This window comes from Cibotium barometz, chromosome 18 (genome assembly GCF_041138505.1).
Source record: "Cibotium barometz isolate CiBa-2024 chromosome 18, ASM4113850v1, whole genome shotgun sequence".
Lineage (NCBI taxonomy): Eukaryota > Viridiplantae > Streptophyta > Polypodiopsida > Cyatheales > Cibotiaceae > Cibotium > Cibotium barometz.
The window spans coordinates 12,921,809-12,938,711 of record NC_141063.1 but is presented as its reverse complement, the minus strand read 5'-3'; the positions used below and the strand labels follow the sequence as shown (position 1 = coordinate 12,938,711).

Below are 16,903 nucleotides of genomic sequence, written 5' to 3'. Positions count from 1 at the left end.
ATGCAACCTATGGATTATATGTTAAAAAGCTTCAAAGAAAGAAATGGTTTAACAAACACTTGAGTAAAAAAGACTTCAAGGAATGTGACTTAGTAGTATTGACGTATGTGGTTAAATGAAACAAACGGAAACTCAAGATGTTGGGCATGGGTCCATTTAGAATTTCTGAACTCACAAATTTTAGCTTGGCCAGATTAGAAACCTTACATGGCGTACCTTTTGACTCCTATGTAAATGGGAGCAAGTTGCATAGGTTTTATGGATCACTTACGAAAACCATGCTTACAGTCATCCATGAAGCTAAACTAAGAAACATGAGGAGAAAGAGAAACAAAAGCTCGCTCAGCTGGAAGCTAAGGCTCGTGCCACCCGAGAAAAGAAAACAACAATCTAATAGGCTATCTATTCAAAACTACAATGTTGCTAGCCACAACTAGGAAAATGATGATTATATTCCACCAATATGGGTGTACCTAGGATTCTGTGCCATGAACACATTGTATCCTTCATTATGTTTTCTTGACACCACGGGAGCTGATCTAAGCCTCATGACTTATGAAAACCTGGGCTAGAATGGGTAAATCAACACTTCAAGATTTAGGCCTAGCATTGAGTTCGTTCAATGGTTGTCTCCAAGTGCCTCAGCTTGTTAAATGTGTCTTATTATATCAAGGAAGGTATTTTTCATGTTATAAATGCAGGGGAAATGAAAGAGGAAGTTATACTATGCAAAAATTGGATAGCCAGATATGTCTTGGACATTCAATGGAAAGCTCATACATTCGTGGCTCACCTACCCTCAGGCAATTAGACTGTCTATTTGTCGAATGAGGTGCCCAATGCCAAACTATACCATACGCGTGCACCCATTGAATGGGCAAGGTTTTCAAACAACTACTCTTTTGATGAGGAAGCAACTATGGAAGCAAGTTCCAGAGCCATTAATAGTAAAACCACTATTCAACAATGGGAGCCAATAGGTAAGCTCTTTGCAAATACATGGAATAAAGAGGAAAACCAGTGCCCAAAAAAATCAAAAAGACAAGGGTAAACTAGTAGTGGATCAAGGGGGTGATGACCTAAATATAATTGATGATCTTATCCGCAACCTACCCTCCAGTTCCATGCCTCTTTTGGGTATACTCAGCCTCCTACTAACTTACATTCAAAGTTTCGTGGGCAAACCAATGCATACCATAGCGTTCTTGGTCAGACTAAGGCTCAATAGTCAACAGTTACAGCTTGGCCAAGACAAGGGCATATCAATAGATAACTACGACTATAGACTCATCATCTTCGTTTCTATTACTGATGGTCTACCTACGTCCACAAGCTTCAAACTGGTAAAAATTGTTGGTTTTAAATCATCAAGTAAAACTACACCAAATCAGAGTGAGCGATCGGTAAATTTGAGCTTCCACTCATCATATAACTTCACCCTCTAGTATGTATGTGATCTTTTTATTTTTCAAATGGGTAAGTTTTTCCTTCCCTATCTGTCATCTATTACATATTTATGTTTCTTTGACAAGTTGAAAATTTTTCCAAAATGCAAAGGAGACTCTGCCGAAATTTGTCTGAAATTTGTCCAAAATTTTCCACAATATGCAAAATCTTGTATTTTGTTACAAACTCCTGACTTAGAGACCGCATGGGTATGGAAGTCACTATACATGGACTACCTGCACTCCTAATTTCACAATTTCAATCCTTCAAAAAATCATGACTGTTTTTCTCCACCCACCCTCTATAGCTGTAATGATTGCATTCATTTGGGTGTACACACTCGTAGAGGGGTGTACTGGGTCTAGGGAGGGGGAGGGACATCTTCTGGGTCTTCAGCCTACAAGATTTTGACCACCACTTTCAAACATGAGAAAGTGGAAAAGGGCCATTGGAACTCATCCCAAAAGGGGGATATTATTATTTTTCCAGTCAAAAGTTCTAGCCTGTCCGCAAGGGTATAGTGTCATTCACTGAGAAACTTGGGTACTGCATTACATATTGATCAAGACCGGCAGGTAGAGAAAATGAACCCAACACTTTCTTACTAATATAAGAGGTTTTATTTGCAGCAAAAATGTCCCAGAACACCCAAGCAAGAATTGAATCGAATGCAAAGATGACAAGGAAACATGTTGTGTCTAATAAGGAGTCAAAATAGTAGGCACAACCCAAGGGGTTAAAAGGAATACCAAAGGTACCGGATAAGTTGTTACCAGGTATACTGAAGGTTGGGTAACTAAGCATGGTCATTCATCTAGTTGGCTAGGTGATGTGGGTACAAATGGAGAACGCATACGCGTTCAAAAGTTCCAAAAGAATACAGAAAAGGAGACCCGATTGTTTACCTGCCATGCACCAGAATGCTACTTAGTTCTTAAGGAAGATGGTGTAAATGGAGAAATTACAGGCAACTAACTTGGATAAGATGGCAGCTTCTTGGAATACTTACTATGACCCTGCTCTCATAACTAAATTCATAAACTCTTATGATGCAGACAGAGGGATGGGTGTAGTAACCACAGGAGACTATGAGGTTGAGATTAAGTTGCACAGAAAGTTAATCACTAAAGCATTGGGCCTACCTTCTCAGGGGTGTCATATTCAAAAGTTCATTCAGGCAAGTCTTCTCACTTAAGTGAAATACATTGAGACAGACATGATAGGATAAACGCCCATGATGTTTTTATGGTGGCGAAAGACCGTGAGGAGGATTAGGCACATTAATCTTAACAACCTCACTACTTATTGTGCAAACCAAGTGAAATACATTGAGGCAGACATGATAGGATAAATGCCCATGATGTTTTTATGGTTGGCGAAAGACCATGAGGAGGATTAGGCACATTAATCTTAACAACCTCTTCTACATCAAGTTCTAGGATATGGGGCAAGAAAGTTCCTTAAAGAAGTGGGTGTCAACATTCCAACTCTCATAGGACAAGAGGCTCAAAGACAAGACTAGGGAGGTCAAGGCTCTAAGGGTAGAACCAACCAACATGTGCACAGTGCATCGTTATCCATGTGCAGGGAAATCCCTATTACAATATCTCCACAAGCATAGTCCACGTCAACAATAGCACCAACAACTGACCATAAAGATAAGAGAAAAATGGATTCTAGAATGACCACTCAAATTCCTGAGGTAGTGTCAATACAATCTAACCTACCAAAGAAGCAAAGAATTGCAAAGTCCTAAACCTAAAGTGCAACAAGTACAGCACAACAGGTGATCACTCTATTTGGCCTGGACACAAAACAAGTAGAGGAGGAATCCAGCTACATCTTTTAGAGTTGACAAGGATACTCAACCAGAGCGTTGTGAAATTTTACAAACAACAAGCGCTTAATAAGAAACAAGTCATTGACAAACAGCATACTCAAATAACACAGCTCAAAGCCCAACTCCAGGAATCATCCAACCAGGCAAATAAAATCATTGAGTTGGTGGCCAATTTGGAAGAGGAAAAACTGTTGTCTTTAACAAGGGTTTTAGATGCTAGTAAGCAAAGGGAACGTTATGACAAGATACACAAACAAAAGTAGGATCTGCTAAAAGAGAAAAAAATTTCAAGCAAAGAATTTGCCTTGGTCACACAACAACAGATAGAAATCAAGCTCAGAGTAAAATAACTAATACATCAACGTAGTGACTTGGAGCATAGACTACAAGAAGCTAAGGAAATCCTGGTACAACAACTTCAAAAATAGAATGAAGAACAAGCTAGGCTCAACCTCAAGCATAAGGTAGAAAAGGACAACTTCTTCTAGCAGTAGCAACAAAAGGCACAGGAAGATTTCTCAAAGTATCATGTTGAAGATATGGACAAAGCCAAGGAACTGGAATCTACTCTCCCAACAGCAGAATCAGCACAAAGAGGAGGAGATTTCTCGAGTAGAAAAGGGACAGGTACATTGCTTGCCACTATCTCTAACCATGCCTCTGCTCTAGCTACATTAGTTGTTTCCCCACGAACTCTAGCAAAAACCCAAAATTTTTTCACCTCTACACTTTTACTGTCTATGACTGTAAAAGACATAGATTTTGAGGCTCCTTTGAATGACAAGTGAGGTAGTGCAATGGGTTTTTCAAAAGTTGTCCCGACAAAAAACCCCTACATTTGTAATGGCCATTCTTCATGGAGACATTAGTCTACAAAGCCCTAAGCCCTAGTGATCTTTTCTATGCCCCATTACATCCTATAGTAATCAATTTTTGGGTTAGGGTGCTTCTCAACTCTCAAGATTTTTCTGAGGAAGGGGAACTTATGGAAGTGGGTCTCTACTAGAGGACTTAACCTTTGAAGCCCAAACATTTGTAGACTACATAGACCAAAGCCTTACTTGGATGAAACTTCTTGGACCTTATAAAGCTAGGGACTGCTAGCACCTTGTATTTACGGGCTAGGCAAAGCAATATGGAAGTTATTCGGAATCATTACATTTCATTTGGAAATCCTAAAATAGGGAAATTCTTTAGAATTTGATTTGCCTCACATCAATTACCCCTCCATTGATTTGCCTCACATCAATTACCCCTCGATTGATGACATTGAAATCATTCAATGGGAATTTGATTTGCCTCACATCAATTACCCCTCCATTGATTTGCCTCACATCAATTACCCCTCCATTGAATTGCCTCACATCAATTACCCCTCGATTGATTTGCCTCACATCAATTACCCCTCGATTGATGACATTGAAATCATTCAATGGGAAGCTGATTTTAAGCAACACTTTAATGACAAGTCACCTAACCTAGAGGAAGAAGACAAATTGACATACCCATATGTCCATGCAATCCAAGTGAATAATCAACCACAATTATCACCATCAGAAGGTTCTAAAGGCCAAAGTAAAGGTACTAATACTTAGCCAAAGTAAAGGTACTAATACTTAGTCATGTAGAAGATCTTGACCTACCTTTACAAGATTTCCACCATCTACATTCGCAAAACAACCAACTATGGGAACTCGGGCGGGAGTCTCAAGCAAAAGCACAAAGGCTTGCAGAGTTTACTTATCATTGCCTTATGGAGAGGAATAACATGGGGGATGTGCCTATAGTTCCGAACTAAGGAGGATTGCACATAGTGGAACATGAGGGTCTACAACACGAGGAGAACAATGCATGGATTCAAGATGATACAGCTTGCTGGGAAGAAGCATCACAAGTACCCACCCATGAACAAATTGAATCAACACGGGATTTTCTAGATCTTACTATAAAACACTAAAAATCTCTTGATTTTCATTTATTGCCCTTACTGGATTGGTTTTTTCATTAAGGGGACAAATAATGATTTTTAAGAACTTAAAAAATAGAAGAATGGCTTTTTCATGTTCAATTTGATCATATGGATAGTCAAAATTATTGTTTTGGAGTGTTATTGGAGTGTGTTTAGATGCATCAAAACATCCAATTGCACTTACTCCATCAATTTGGAGATTTTTGCTCTCTTTTCCTCATTGCACATAAGAGGAAAGAGAAATAAATTAAACCATAATTAATCTTAAATTAGTGAATAGATTACACCTTAAACCATGCATATGGTTTAGTAATCACATAGGAATCTAATGATGTGCTTGGTTTTGTTAATCAATTCATAATTAAAGATTAATTTAAGCCCAAGGATTAGTCACATAGGGAAAAAATTAGCAAGGGAGTTAATCCTTGATTAATTCTTAAGCATAATTTTTTATAACTCATTAAAGTTAGTTAAAGTGAGATTGTTTAGTTTGAATCTTCCCTCATTTTAGATTTCATTCAAGGCATGCATAAGAGGGTGTAAGAGGACTTCAATGCATATGTAAGGAGTCAAGACTTAAAAAAAAGGAGGAATGTGTCGTCATAAGCTTTAAAGAGGGTATAATTGGGGTGTTCAATTTTCTCACCCACCTTTTTGAAATGCACCCTTGAAAAAACCCACCCAAAATTAAAATGAAAACTATTCATGTCTAGGCATGGCCGTGTGCGCCACATAGCCCCTAAAAATTTGTGATTTTCTTTCTCTAAAATTCACAGTGAGTTTCTCTCTAAAGAAAGTTATTCACGACCGAGAAATATTCATGCCCAGAGATAAGCATGCCTTTTAAAAAGGATACTCATGCTGACATTGGCATGAACACCCTCAAAAAAATCACCTCAAAAAAAAGTTACAAAAATCACTCATCAATGATTGGAGGGATTGCCTTGCCAAGACTAGAAAATCTTGTCCTAAAAGTCTTGTCCTCTAATCTTGAAAAAAAATTGACGTATCTGTGATTGGAGGGATTGCCTTGCCAAGACTAGAAAATCTTATCCTCTAATCTTGAAAAACAATTGACATGAAAAAACATAGTTTTTCATAGACATGACTATCTCTTAGATATTCACATCGTGAATTTTTTAAGAAAATCACGTCAAAAACATTTCATAAATTAGGATTAGGAAAGTGACTAAATGATAGAGACTGCTTGCTAAAGTCCTCTTAAAGTGATTTTAAACCCAAACATTGAAAAAAATTGGCATGAAAAACTTTTTCATGGTCGTGACTTATCTCCTAGATATTCACCCATAAATTTCTTGAAAAAATCACATTGAGAAAAAATCACTCTTTGAGATTGGTAAGGTGACTACATATTTTGGACTAAATGTTAGAGTTCATAAGTAGTGATTTTGAATCCAGAATTTGAAAAAAATAATTGGCATGAAAAACCTAAGTTTTTTACGGCCATGACTATCTCCTAGATATTCACGGGTGAATTTCACGTTAAAATTTTTCATTTTTTCAGGTTGCTAAGGTGACTACATGTTTTGGACTCACACTCAAAATTTGAAGAAAAATTAGAGTGAAAACGAGAGCTCTTCATGGTCATTGGGAAAAAAACCAGGGGGGGTATAAAAAGTGGCCATGTTCAAAGGCCATTATCTCCCAAATCATGAAGGTGGTGATGAGAACATGTTCTAATGCTCATCTTCAAGATCTTTTTGGGCTTTTAAAATCTTTCCTTGAGCAAATCAAGCCAATTTTTGTCAAGATGTTAGAAGATCAAGGATTCTACAATGGAAACCCTTCTGTTTAGAGCCGCAAAAACTTCGCGGTATGTATCCTAATCTCCAAAGCTAAGAGAGTTTGGTAGCGACCTCTAACCCCAGTTCAAGCTTAGTAGCCAACATTCTATTGGGTCCCAACCAATCTACTAGAAGCGCAAGGCTTCCTACGAAGGGAACCCCTACATTTGGGTTTCGAACTCAACAAAATCCATGCCATACCATCAAATGCCAAAAATCAAAGATGAAGTAGAGACTAAAAGCCGTGCCAGTCGTAAAGCTTAAGCAACCCTACATCCATGGGATGCATCTTCCAAATCCGTACGTCTACTTTCAAGATTTGTGAATCCTTCCATAGGTAAATGTGATCAGTGGCTTAGTCATGTACTAGCTTGGCACTCCTCATAAAAGGTCTACCAAGAATCACATCATACGATTTTGCATGCCTTGTAAAGTTCATTACTCGCAAATGTATGGCAGACTAATATGCCCACACCACTTTCAAAGAAGTTGAAGAAGTCTGTGGGACACTAAGTAGAAAGAGGCAGTACCTTGCCCATGTGCTCCCCGTTCTCATAACATAAGAGCCACCCATGGTGTCAAGCCCCAAAGAGAGATGTGCACATGCTATAATGACACCACCGCCACACCCAGTAGTCCTGAGGCTCAAAAAAGCTACCATGACCCCACACCACCCACGTGTGTCATAATACCACCAATTTGGCCAGTTGAAATTGGAAAGAAAAATCTTAATCAAGCGTGCCAACAAAGTTAACGATAGTGATGTCAAGGCTTTCGTTATTGTGGATGGGCAAACGGTTCTTTGCCTTTGCTTGATGAGCCCACACAGTAAGCGAGAGACCTTGAACCCCCATTGTACATATATAACATAGCACCTCTTACCAATTGTACAACACACACATGCACACTCCTCACCCGCTACCATCGCACATGCACCCACACACATGCACATGCATGCACACATATAACTTGTTGAGATATCAAGCTCAACTAGTACTATGGTGAACATTGATAATCCACTTGGGTGATAGCTTTCGCACTTATATCATTGGCATGGTTAGTAAGATTATAGTTGATATACCACCTCAGTGGATGACAGGCTATGTGACAATCGCTTTGGAGTACTAGAGTTATGGCATAATTATAACACCAACTCATATAATCGGGTTCACACTATGGACCAACCATTGAATGTTATTATAGAAGAGTACTTTCCCTTTATATATTTACTCTTATCTTTTAGTTATATGGTTGTAGAGAAAAGAAAAAGATAGAAGAAAATTCAATCATCCATCTCTCTCGTGTCTTGCACTCTCTTGTGTGTGTGTGTATTTGCTTGTAAGGAACTCAAGCTCTCCCTCTCCCCTGCATTCTCTTTATAACCCAAAATTCAATCATCCATCTCTCTCGTGTCTTGCACTCTCTTGTGTGTATGTGTGTATTTGCTTGTAAGGAACTCAAGCTCTCCCTCTCCCCTGCATTCTCTTTATAACCCAAAAAGAAAACCCTTTGCTATCTTTTATCCCACTTATTTTTTTTCCCCTTATCCCATAAAAATTTTCCCCTCTGCCCTTCCTTTACATTTCACCCCTATAAATTTCCCCTCCCCCCTTACAATTTTTGGCCCCCAAGAACAAAAGCCTTCCCTTGCAAATATATATATATCGAAAATTTAAAAGTAAAGGAAAACTGCATGCCTCGCAAGCCAACAGGAGGGTAGGCATGCCTTCATACCCTCGCCCTCCTGCAGGCCACTGCCAAGACCCCCCTTTGGTCCGCCTTAACCGGCCATAGGCTCTGCCCCTGCCTGACAGCATTACCGTGCCCTGTTGCTCCAATTTCCCTTTTCCCCCTTTCACTCGCCTTAAGCCACCCCGCCACCTACAGCTACTCTCTCTCTCTCTCTCTCTCTCTCTCTCTCTCTCAGCAGAGGGGGAGGATTGTGGGTGCACACGGGAGGGTGCTCACACATGGAAAGCCTCGCTCAAGGAGGAGGAGGGGAGATCACTTGTTGTGAATATCGGCTTTCCAAGGGATTCATTTTTTCTTCCTCCTCTCCAACTTCTTTGTTTGCAAGTTTTCTCAGATGGCTCTGTCTTTCTCACCCCCTGTGCGGCATACATGCATCTCTCGACTTCTCTCACTCTTTTTCTTAGGGTGTTTACACACTTGGGTGGAATCCCACGAAAAAGTTTTTCCCAACCAATCAAATCACCACAATCACTCGTTCGTCTGACATTTCTTTCAGACTGTGGTTGATGTGTTTGATGACTAGAGCCCAACAACCACCGTTCCAATTCCGGGCAGAATAGCCTGCCACAACTCTCATCTACATGACGCCTTTTCCACGGGCATGCCCGTGGTCTGTAAAGAGTATTGTCGCCCAGCAATTGTTTATCAAAAAGGTGCCTCCCGCCTACAGCTCTCAACCATTTTCGTGGGCAGGCCCGTAGTCTGTAAATACCCTTACTTAATCACACCTTTTTTGGAACCGTGCTTTAATTGAGTGTTCACATACTGCAAACTATATATAATATACCAGTGTCATAAATAAACTTCTTTTCTAACCATTGAAAAGTTCAAGCTGGGCCACTTTTATTACAAAAATGCAATGCAATTTTATAACTAAAAAGTTAAAAAATTGAATCAAGGCTAGGCAAAATTGCAACAGGTTTTTCTCAATTTGAACCATGAAAATTACTCTAAAAGATGGTTTTTTTCATTGTAATGTACTTGTAGCATTTTTTTCATTGTAATGTACTTGTAGCATTTTTGTTTTCACCCGTAAATTTAAAATCTACAATAAATTAAGGCATTTATATTTTAGCTCCAAAAAATACAGTCTCGCGACAAAAACCTTCAAAATTGTAAGGGTCCAAGCTCACATTGCCCTCTACCCTAGTGCAAGTATGAATGTCATCTATCTTAATTTGTGAGATGGCACAGCATAGAGGGTGCTTGTATGCTTGCCCTGCTCACTCAAAGTAAAGGTGGACACAGAGAATCCAGTTAATTAATTAATTAGCTCCACTAAAATTTTTTGATGCCTTATTTTGCATCAAAAGCACATAGTATCCCACTTACTAGGTAGCCTTAAGCAGCCAACACTCAGTCTTTAGACTATGTTGCTCGTCTCTTAAGGAAGTAGCGAAACCGTCTCTGAGACTGGGGACAACGAAGCTAATGACAAAAGTGTTTCTCTATTCGAGTCTTAGAACGAGTCCACTCGTTTTTGAACATAGCTCGAAAAACAAAAACAAAAAACTATGCTACCCTCCATCTCCACCATAAGTTCAAAAACTTCACTAAAGAAACCCACCCACTTTCTAGTGCCTGCATTAATCTCAATGTCCTCCATGCCATGTACGTTCATGCGACAGTGTACAAGCTACACTTACTCCATTAGAGATGTGTAGTACTAATTTTATAACTAGAGGACAAAACCATAAATGAGTTGTCTTTGTGGTGCCCTCTACATATAAAATTAGTAGAACTCTAATCTTTGACCTTGCAAGGCAAATAGAACTTTAAAAGAACCAAATGAAAATCCTGGTTAAGGGAAGGTACATATGCGAGGAGGGTCAGGTTTATATAAGGTCGGTCTAATGGTTACTAGACATGCATGTTGTAGTGGATGCTCTTAAGGCATATGGACGACGAAGCTAATGACAAAAGCGTTTCTCTGTTCGAGTGAAACAAAAAAACTTAAGGCATATGGGTTGGGGCATGGTAAGGTGTACCTAAAGGTAATATCCCAGACATTTGTGCTTGATAGCACAAAAAATATAATGGTATCACTAATCAATGTAGGCTCTTACTCCTGAACTCCAAAGGTCATTGGACCCATACCCAATGACGAGCATATCTATATATACACGAAAATGTCGGTAAATTATGAAATGGCCAGGTGTAGGTTAAGTTCCAAATTGTGACCAGCAACCAGTTAAAGTGGTGAAAGTCATGAATATTGTCTCTTAATCTTGAGGGTAAATAGACATTTGTTACATTTCCCTCTATTCCTCACAATATACAGAGGTGTCATATGTGATTTCAAAAGTAGCATTGTGGGCTCCTTACTTATCCACACAATAATTTTTATGGTACAACTGTGTTGTATAGGGAGCTTGAGATGGCCAAAGAACTTCCAGAGCATCCCTGAACTCATCACCATTTGTTGAATCAACAAGTATAGGTCACCTTGAGACCTGTGTCATGCCCTTTGAATATATAAATAAAGCATTCCCTTATGTGTTGCCAGAGTTACCTGCATCCGGTACTTTCCTGGTCTGTATGATGCATGAGTGGAATGATAATGCTTTGCTTCCACGGCAGCATGTCCCAGGTAGCTCTCTAGTGCTACATCACAAATGAGAACTACTAGCAGTTTTTAACAGAGTTCTTTACAAGAGCAGGAACCATCCTTGAACCGATGTACTTGGTAGGAGTCCTGTACAATAATCTCACGCATTTCAATCTTGGATATCAACTTGGCAGAATTGTGACAATCATCACAGACTCGAAGATTCTTTGCTACTCGAATAGTTGTGCCCTGTGGCACGCTGATAAGCCCAAAAGCTATAGCCAACTTCTCAGAGTGCCAACATGCGGGATCCAAGTGTGGCACATACCCGTCCTTCCTCATTTGCAAACTCAATAACCTGAGCTTTGCATGGATTTCATTGATATGAGTGTGCTTATCATCTCCCACGGTAAATTCATGTACCTTGTTCTCAACTTCAATAAAGGCCCTTGCTGGCTTCTTCCACATGCTAGCACACTTCCTGAGCTCCTCAACTCTCTCTGCATCTTTCCATAAACCAGATTTACCATAAGCACCCGACATCAATGCATAGGCCCCGCCTGTTTCATCCAATGCAACCACCCGTTCAAAGCATCGTTGGCCAATTTCTACATTACCATGCTTTCTACATGAGGCAAGCAATGATGTCCACCCCACAACATTGGATGGGAATTGAAGACTTTCAAGTAACTCTTCAGCCTCCTTCAAGTATCCAGCATGGCTGAGAAGGCCAACCATCGAGTTATGATGCTCGAGTGAAACTGCAGTACTGCACTCTCTCATGAATTTGAAATAAAGACATCCTTGCTTAACAAGGCCAGCATGACTGCAAGCTGAAAGAAGACAAAGATATGTTATATTGTTTGGCTTCAAACCTGCCTGATGTAAGTCTTTAAAACATTGCATGGCAAGCGAGTATTCATTAAGCTGGGCATACCCAGCAAGTAAAGCATTCCATGGGGCTATCTGTTGCTTAGGTGAACTATACAGAACTGCTCGTGCATCCTCAAGACTTCCACAAGACATGTACATGTCAATAAGGGCACTGCCGGAAAATGCATCAAGCTCAAACCCTTTTTGTAGAAATTGTGCATGAATCTGCTTGCCCTTCTCAAAGGCGGCCATGCTAGAGCATGCTTTAAGAATGCACACAAGTGTGACCTGGTTTGGCTCCAAGCCTTCTTGTTGCAACTTCTCAAAAAGCATAAGAGCTTCCTGATAACGCCCATGGTGAGTGTAACCCGTGATGAATGCATTCCATGTGACTATATCTCTTTGCGGTAATCTCTCGAAAACCAGCCATGCATCTTCAAAGTTCCCACGTTTGGCATACATATCAACAATTGTATTGCCCACAACAGAATCACACTCCAACCCACTATCAATGATAAGATTATGGATCTGCTTAACCTGCTCTGAGGATGCCCCCCTTGAACATGCTTGCAGGATGCAGATAAAGGTGGCTTCATCTGGCTCTATGTCTTTCCGCTTCATCTCCTCAAACACTTGAAGAGCCTCCTTGTCAAGACCAAGTTGGTTATAGGACCCAATCAGAACACTCCACGACACCACATCTGGGTCTGGCAGTCGGTGAAATATCCTACAAGTATCCATCAAGCTACCACATTTTGCATACATGTCCAGAAGGGAGTTGCAGACAGACATGTCCTTCTCAGACCCCCCTTTAATGATTTGGGAGTGGATAAGCATCCCCTGTTCAAGAGCAGAAATGCTAGAGCATGCTTTCAAAATGCAGCAGAAGGTAACTTGATTAGGCTCTACATTCTCATGCTGCATTTGCATGAAAAGTTGAAGAGCAACTTTACAATGTCCATGCTGAGTATAACCTGCAATAAGTTCACTCCATGTGACAACGTCTCGCCTTAACATTCCATCAAACACCCTGTGAGCATCATCTAGACTCTCACATTTGGCATACATGTCAATAAGCACGTTACCAACATATAGGTCTGACTCAAACTCAAGTTCCACCACATATGAATGTAGCAGTTTACCCCGCTCCAGGGCTCCTATGTTGGAACAGGCATTCACAAGGCATATAGTGGTATAGGGACTCGGATGCACACCTTCTCGTTGCATTTGTTGGAAAAGTTGAAAAGCCTCTTCAGCCTCCCCATGCTGCGTGTAGCCTGCAATCAATCCGCCCCACGCAACACTGTCATGCTTTGGCAATTTATCGAATACAAAGTGTGCAGCTTTCAAGCTCCCGCATTTTATGTACATGTCAATTAGGGTGCTATTGACAAAAAAATCCGATTCAAGCCCACCTTCGACAACAAGAAAGTGACACTGCATTCCCTGTTTTAAGTCTCTTATGCTGGAACATGCTTTCAAGATGCTAATATAAGATACATTGTCTGGCTCTAAGCCATCCTGCTGCATCATGTGAAAAATCTGTATAGCCTCGTGACCATGGCCACCATGCGTGTACCCCACAATCAGTGCATTCCATGTGACGACGTCTCGCCTTGGCAATCTAACCAGAATTGCAAGTGCATCCTCCAAACTCCTACTTTTGACATACATGTTGATAAGGCTATTTCCAAGAGAGAGATCTGATTCCAAGCCATTTTCAACGACAGAGACATGAATTCGCTTGCCCTCCTCTAGGATGGCCAGACTGGTACAAGCTTTTATGGCCAAAATGTACAAAACTGTGTTTGGCTTCACCTTTTCCCTTCCCATATGCTGAAAAAGCATGAAAGCCTCATCAGCATGCTCATAGTGAAGATTAGCTGCAATCAATGCACTCCATGTAACCACATCCTGCAGTGGCAACTTACCAAACACCACATGGGCAGTCTCGAGGCTCCCACATTTTGCATACATGTCAATAAGGGTGTTCCCAACATATAAATCTAGCTCCAAGCCACTCTCAATAGCATGTGCATGTATCCGCTGGCCAAGATCTATGTCTGCCATGTTACAACATGCTTTCAAAACTGCAACAAAAATATGACTGTCTGGTTTGACACCGTCTCTGTGCATTTCATAGTAGAGTTTCATAGCCTGCTCGTTTTGTCCTGTCCTGACATTTGCAAAGAGCATGGCAGTCCATGTGTATGCAATTGGTTTGAAGAGTTTACTGGGTAGTTCATTTGCTTCTGGCAATCTCTCTGTGCAGACACTTTCATATGACTGCAGTCCTCCACTTCTGTTTACAAGCTGGAAGATTCCCCCTTTCACATCCGCCAAGTCTTTCCCAATTTGCCATGGCTGCTGAATACAAGGAACGAAGTTAAGAAGGTTAACAAAATTCTCCAAAGAACTTTTGGAACCAAATTGTCACTCTAAATGCATGCATGAATGTATACATATCTGTGTACAATGTTTGAGAATAGATGGGCATGTACAAGAACTTACACATATGTTCATACATAGTTGATGTATATATGTGCATATACAATGTTTGAGAATAGATGGGCATGTACAAGAACTTATACATATGTTCATACATAGTTGATGCATATATGTGCATATACATAAGTGTGTGTGTGTGTGTGTGTGTGTGTGTGAGAGAGAGAGAGAGAGAGAGAGAGAGCTTCAAAATAGGTTTTCAGGCACTTTTACAATAAAGGGCTGTTTGATCCGTACAAACATGCATACATACATATCTGTGCACAATGTACAAAACACACAAAAAACTGGAAATGTATGTGTAACATGTAAGAATAGCTATATGCAAGTACATAGATTATGTATACATGTGCATGTACAAAAATGTCGGAGAGAGAGAGAGAACCTGAAGCTGAGTGCGCACTGGGCATGAATCGAGCCTTTCGGGGAATAGATTGTTTGATTTGTTATTGATTGACAATGACAAAGGCTTACTAACGATGGGGTAAAGCAGTTCATGTTGAAGTGCTCCATTGGTGGCACGAGAGGTAATTATGCTCAGACTAATATCAGGGAGGTCACAGGCAAGGCTCACAGTGTTGGTGTCCACCATCTCTAACAGACGGATCACCAACCCCTTTCTTTACAAATCCTGCAAAGAACCCAAGAAGCTTAGGCCATTGAAGACTGGGGAAATCTGTGGTGGGCTTGTTTGTAGAGGAATAATAAACTTGTGTATACATGGTTCAACCACAGAAGTAAGAAATTTTGAAGAGCCCGCTGAACGGAGCTCACTCGATAGCTCAGCCAATGTCTCCATCACTTAAGAACGGATGATTTGTAAAACCTGCCCTTTAAAGAATGGGAAAAGTTTGAAGAGGGAGCCCAAGTGTGTTCAGTTTAGGCAGCCTAAGACTTGTGGGGATGTGTGTATCCGGCCTTACTTTAATTTGTACTAGTACTCAACCCTCGCATCTGCGGTATGTAAAAGACATTAAGAAGCGAAACGCAAGAATGGAAGCCGGAATATAAAGGGTCTAAAACGGCAATAGCACATGTTGATATATAAGAAGCGAAACGCAAGAATGGAAGCCGGAATATAAAGGGTCAAAAACGGCAATAGCACATGCTGATATATAATAGCAATCGAAGGGATTTTTTCCTCTTATTTTTTAGAAATCCGAGATTTCTCTTTTCTCTCCTCTCCTTGTGCCTTGGTCGTCCATGGTGGTTAATATGTAATAGATTAACTTCCTATTCATTTATGTAGAGATGATAACGTCAAACAAGTTGTTGATCAGCTTAAGGAATAAACAAACAAACTCATAGCCTCTCGTAGAAGATCACGCCACAATTTCCTCGACAAGGGATCTATCTTGGTTGCAGAGAGAGATAGCCTAAAGTGGGACTATGTGAGGGGTGTTTTTCTAAGGACATTGAAAGCTTTATCAAGAGGTCTAACTCTTTTTTCTATTGTGAAATATTTGATAGGGTTTTTAATGGAATTTTACTAGTTTAGATTTGGTGTAAGACATGTTTTGATTAACATTTATTGTTAGTGTAAGTATGGTTAGTGTTAACAATGATAAGTCAATCATCATGGCAAAGCAAGGGTGGAGGCTTATTTTGAAATTTCTGTTTTTGAAAATTTCAGATTTAGAGTAAATATGTTTTTATTAGCATTTAACGTTTGTATAAGTTTATAATTAGAACACTACATGGTGGCATGTGACACACTTTTGCAAATGGGTATTTTTAACTTGTTTTAGTTTTTAACCTTTTGTTTTGCTTGTTGTTAACTACTTTGGTTAGCATGACCTTGCATGTCCTACTTTTATAAGGTGTTGTGCCTCTTTTTGTACTGAAAGCTTATCTTCTGTAAGTAAGATAGCACTAAAGTATATAAAGTGGCCTTACTATATGCGCTAACACCGAATAGGAAAAGGCATGGACTTTGTGCATATACTTGTTTAGGCTAGAAATAGAGTGCTACAGACTATTTTTATTTTAAGTCATGGCTGGCCAAGTGTGAACCACTTATATATAAGCAGTTTTTACATTAAAGTAATATACAAGCATTCCCTTTTACAATAGAAAACATGTGAGACTTCTTCCCTCTCGTCTCTATTCTCTTGCATGTGCTACAGACTATTTTTATTTTAAGTCATGGCTGGCCAAGTGTGAAC

At 40.0% G+C, this 16,903-nt stretch overlaps 1 protein-coding gene across 3 annotated transcripts; it reads right to left on the bottom strand.

Moving 5' to 3' along the window:
- Positions 1-11,008: 11,008 nt before the first annotated feature.
- Positions 11,009-15,704, bottom strand: LOC147628955 (pentatricopeptide repeat-containing protein At3g03580-like). 3 transcript variants are annotated; one of them, XM_086812130.1, is made up of 3 exons: positions 15,124-15,625; positions 13,649-14,600; positions 11,009-13,510 (listed from the first exon to the last, which is right to left on the bottom strand). In XM_086812130.1, exons 1-3 carry the CDS (start codon positions 15,328-15,330, stop codon positions 11,448-11,450), a joined length of 3,222 nt encoding a protein of 1,073 aa, XP_086668256.1. In that variant the 5' UTR covers positions 15,331-15,625; the 3' UTR covers positions 11,009-11,447. The 3 variants fall into 3 exon arrangements, with proteins under 3 accessions (XP_086668256.1, XP_086668255.1, XP_086668254.1); XM_086812129.1 differs by having other exon boundaries at positions 11,009-14,597; positions 15,124-15,704; XM_086812128.1 differs by having other exon boundaries at positions 11,009-14,600; positions 15,124-15,624.
- Positions 15,705-16,903: the final 1,199 nt, after the last annotated feature.

What these genes read in the sequence shown, in the direction of transcription:
- LOC147628955 (XM_086812128.1), bottom strand. Translation starts at nt 15,330, where the DNA reads ATGGTGGACACCAACACTGTGAGCCTTGCCTGTGACCTCCCTGATATT. An exon ending in CAGTGCGCACTCAGCTTCAG is followed by an intron (nt 14,601 to 15,123) that starts GTTCTCTCTCTC and finishes CCTTGTATTCAG; the next exon opens with CAGCCATGGCAAATTGGGAA.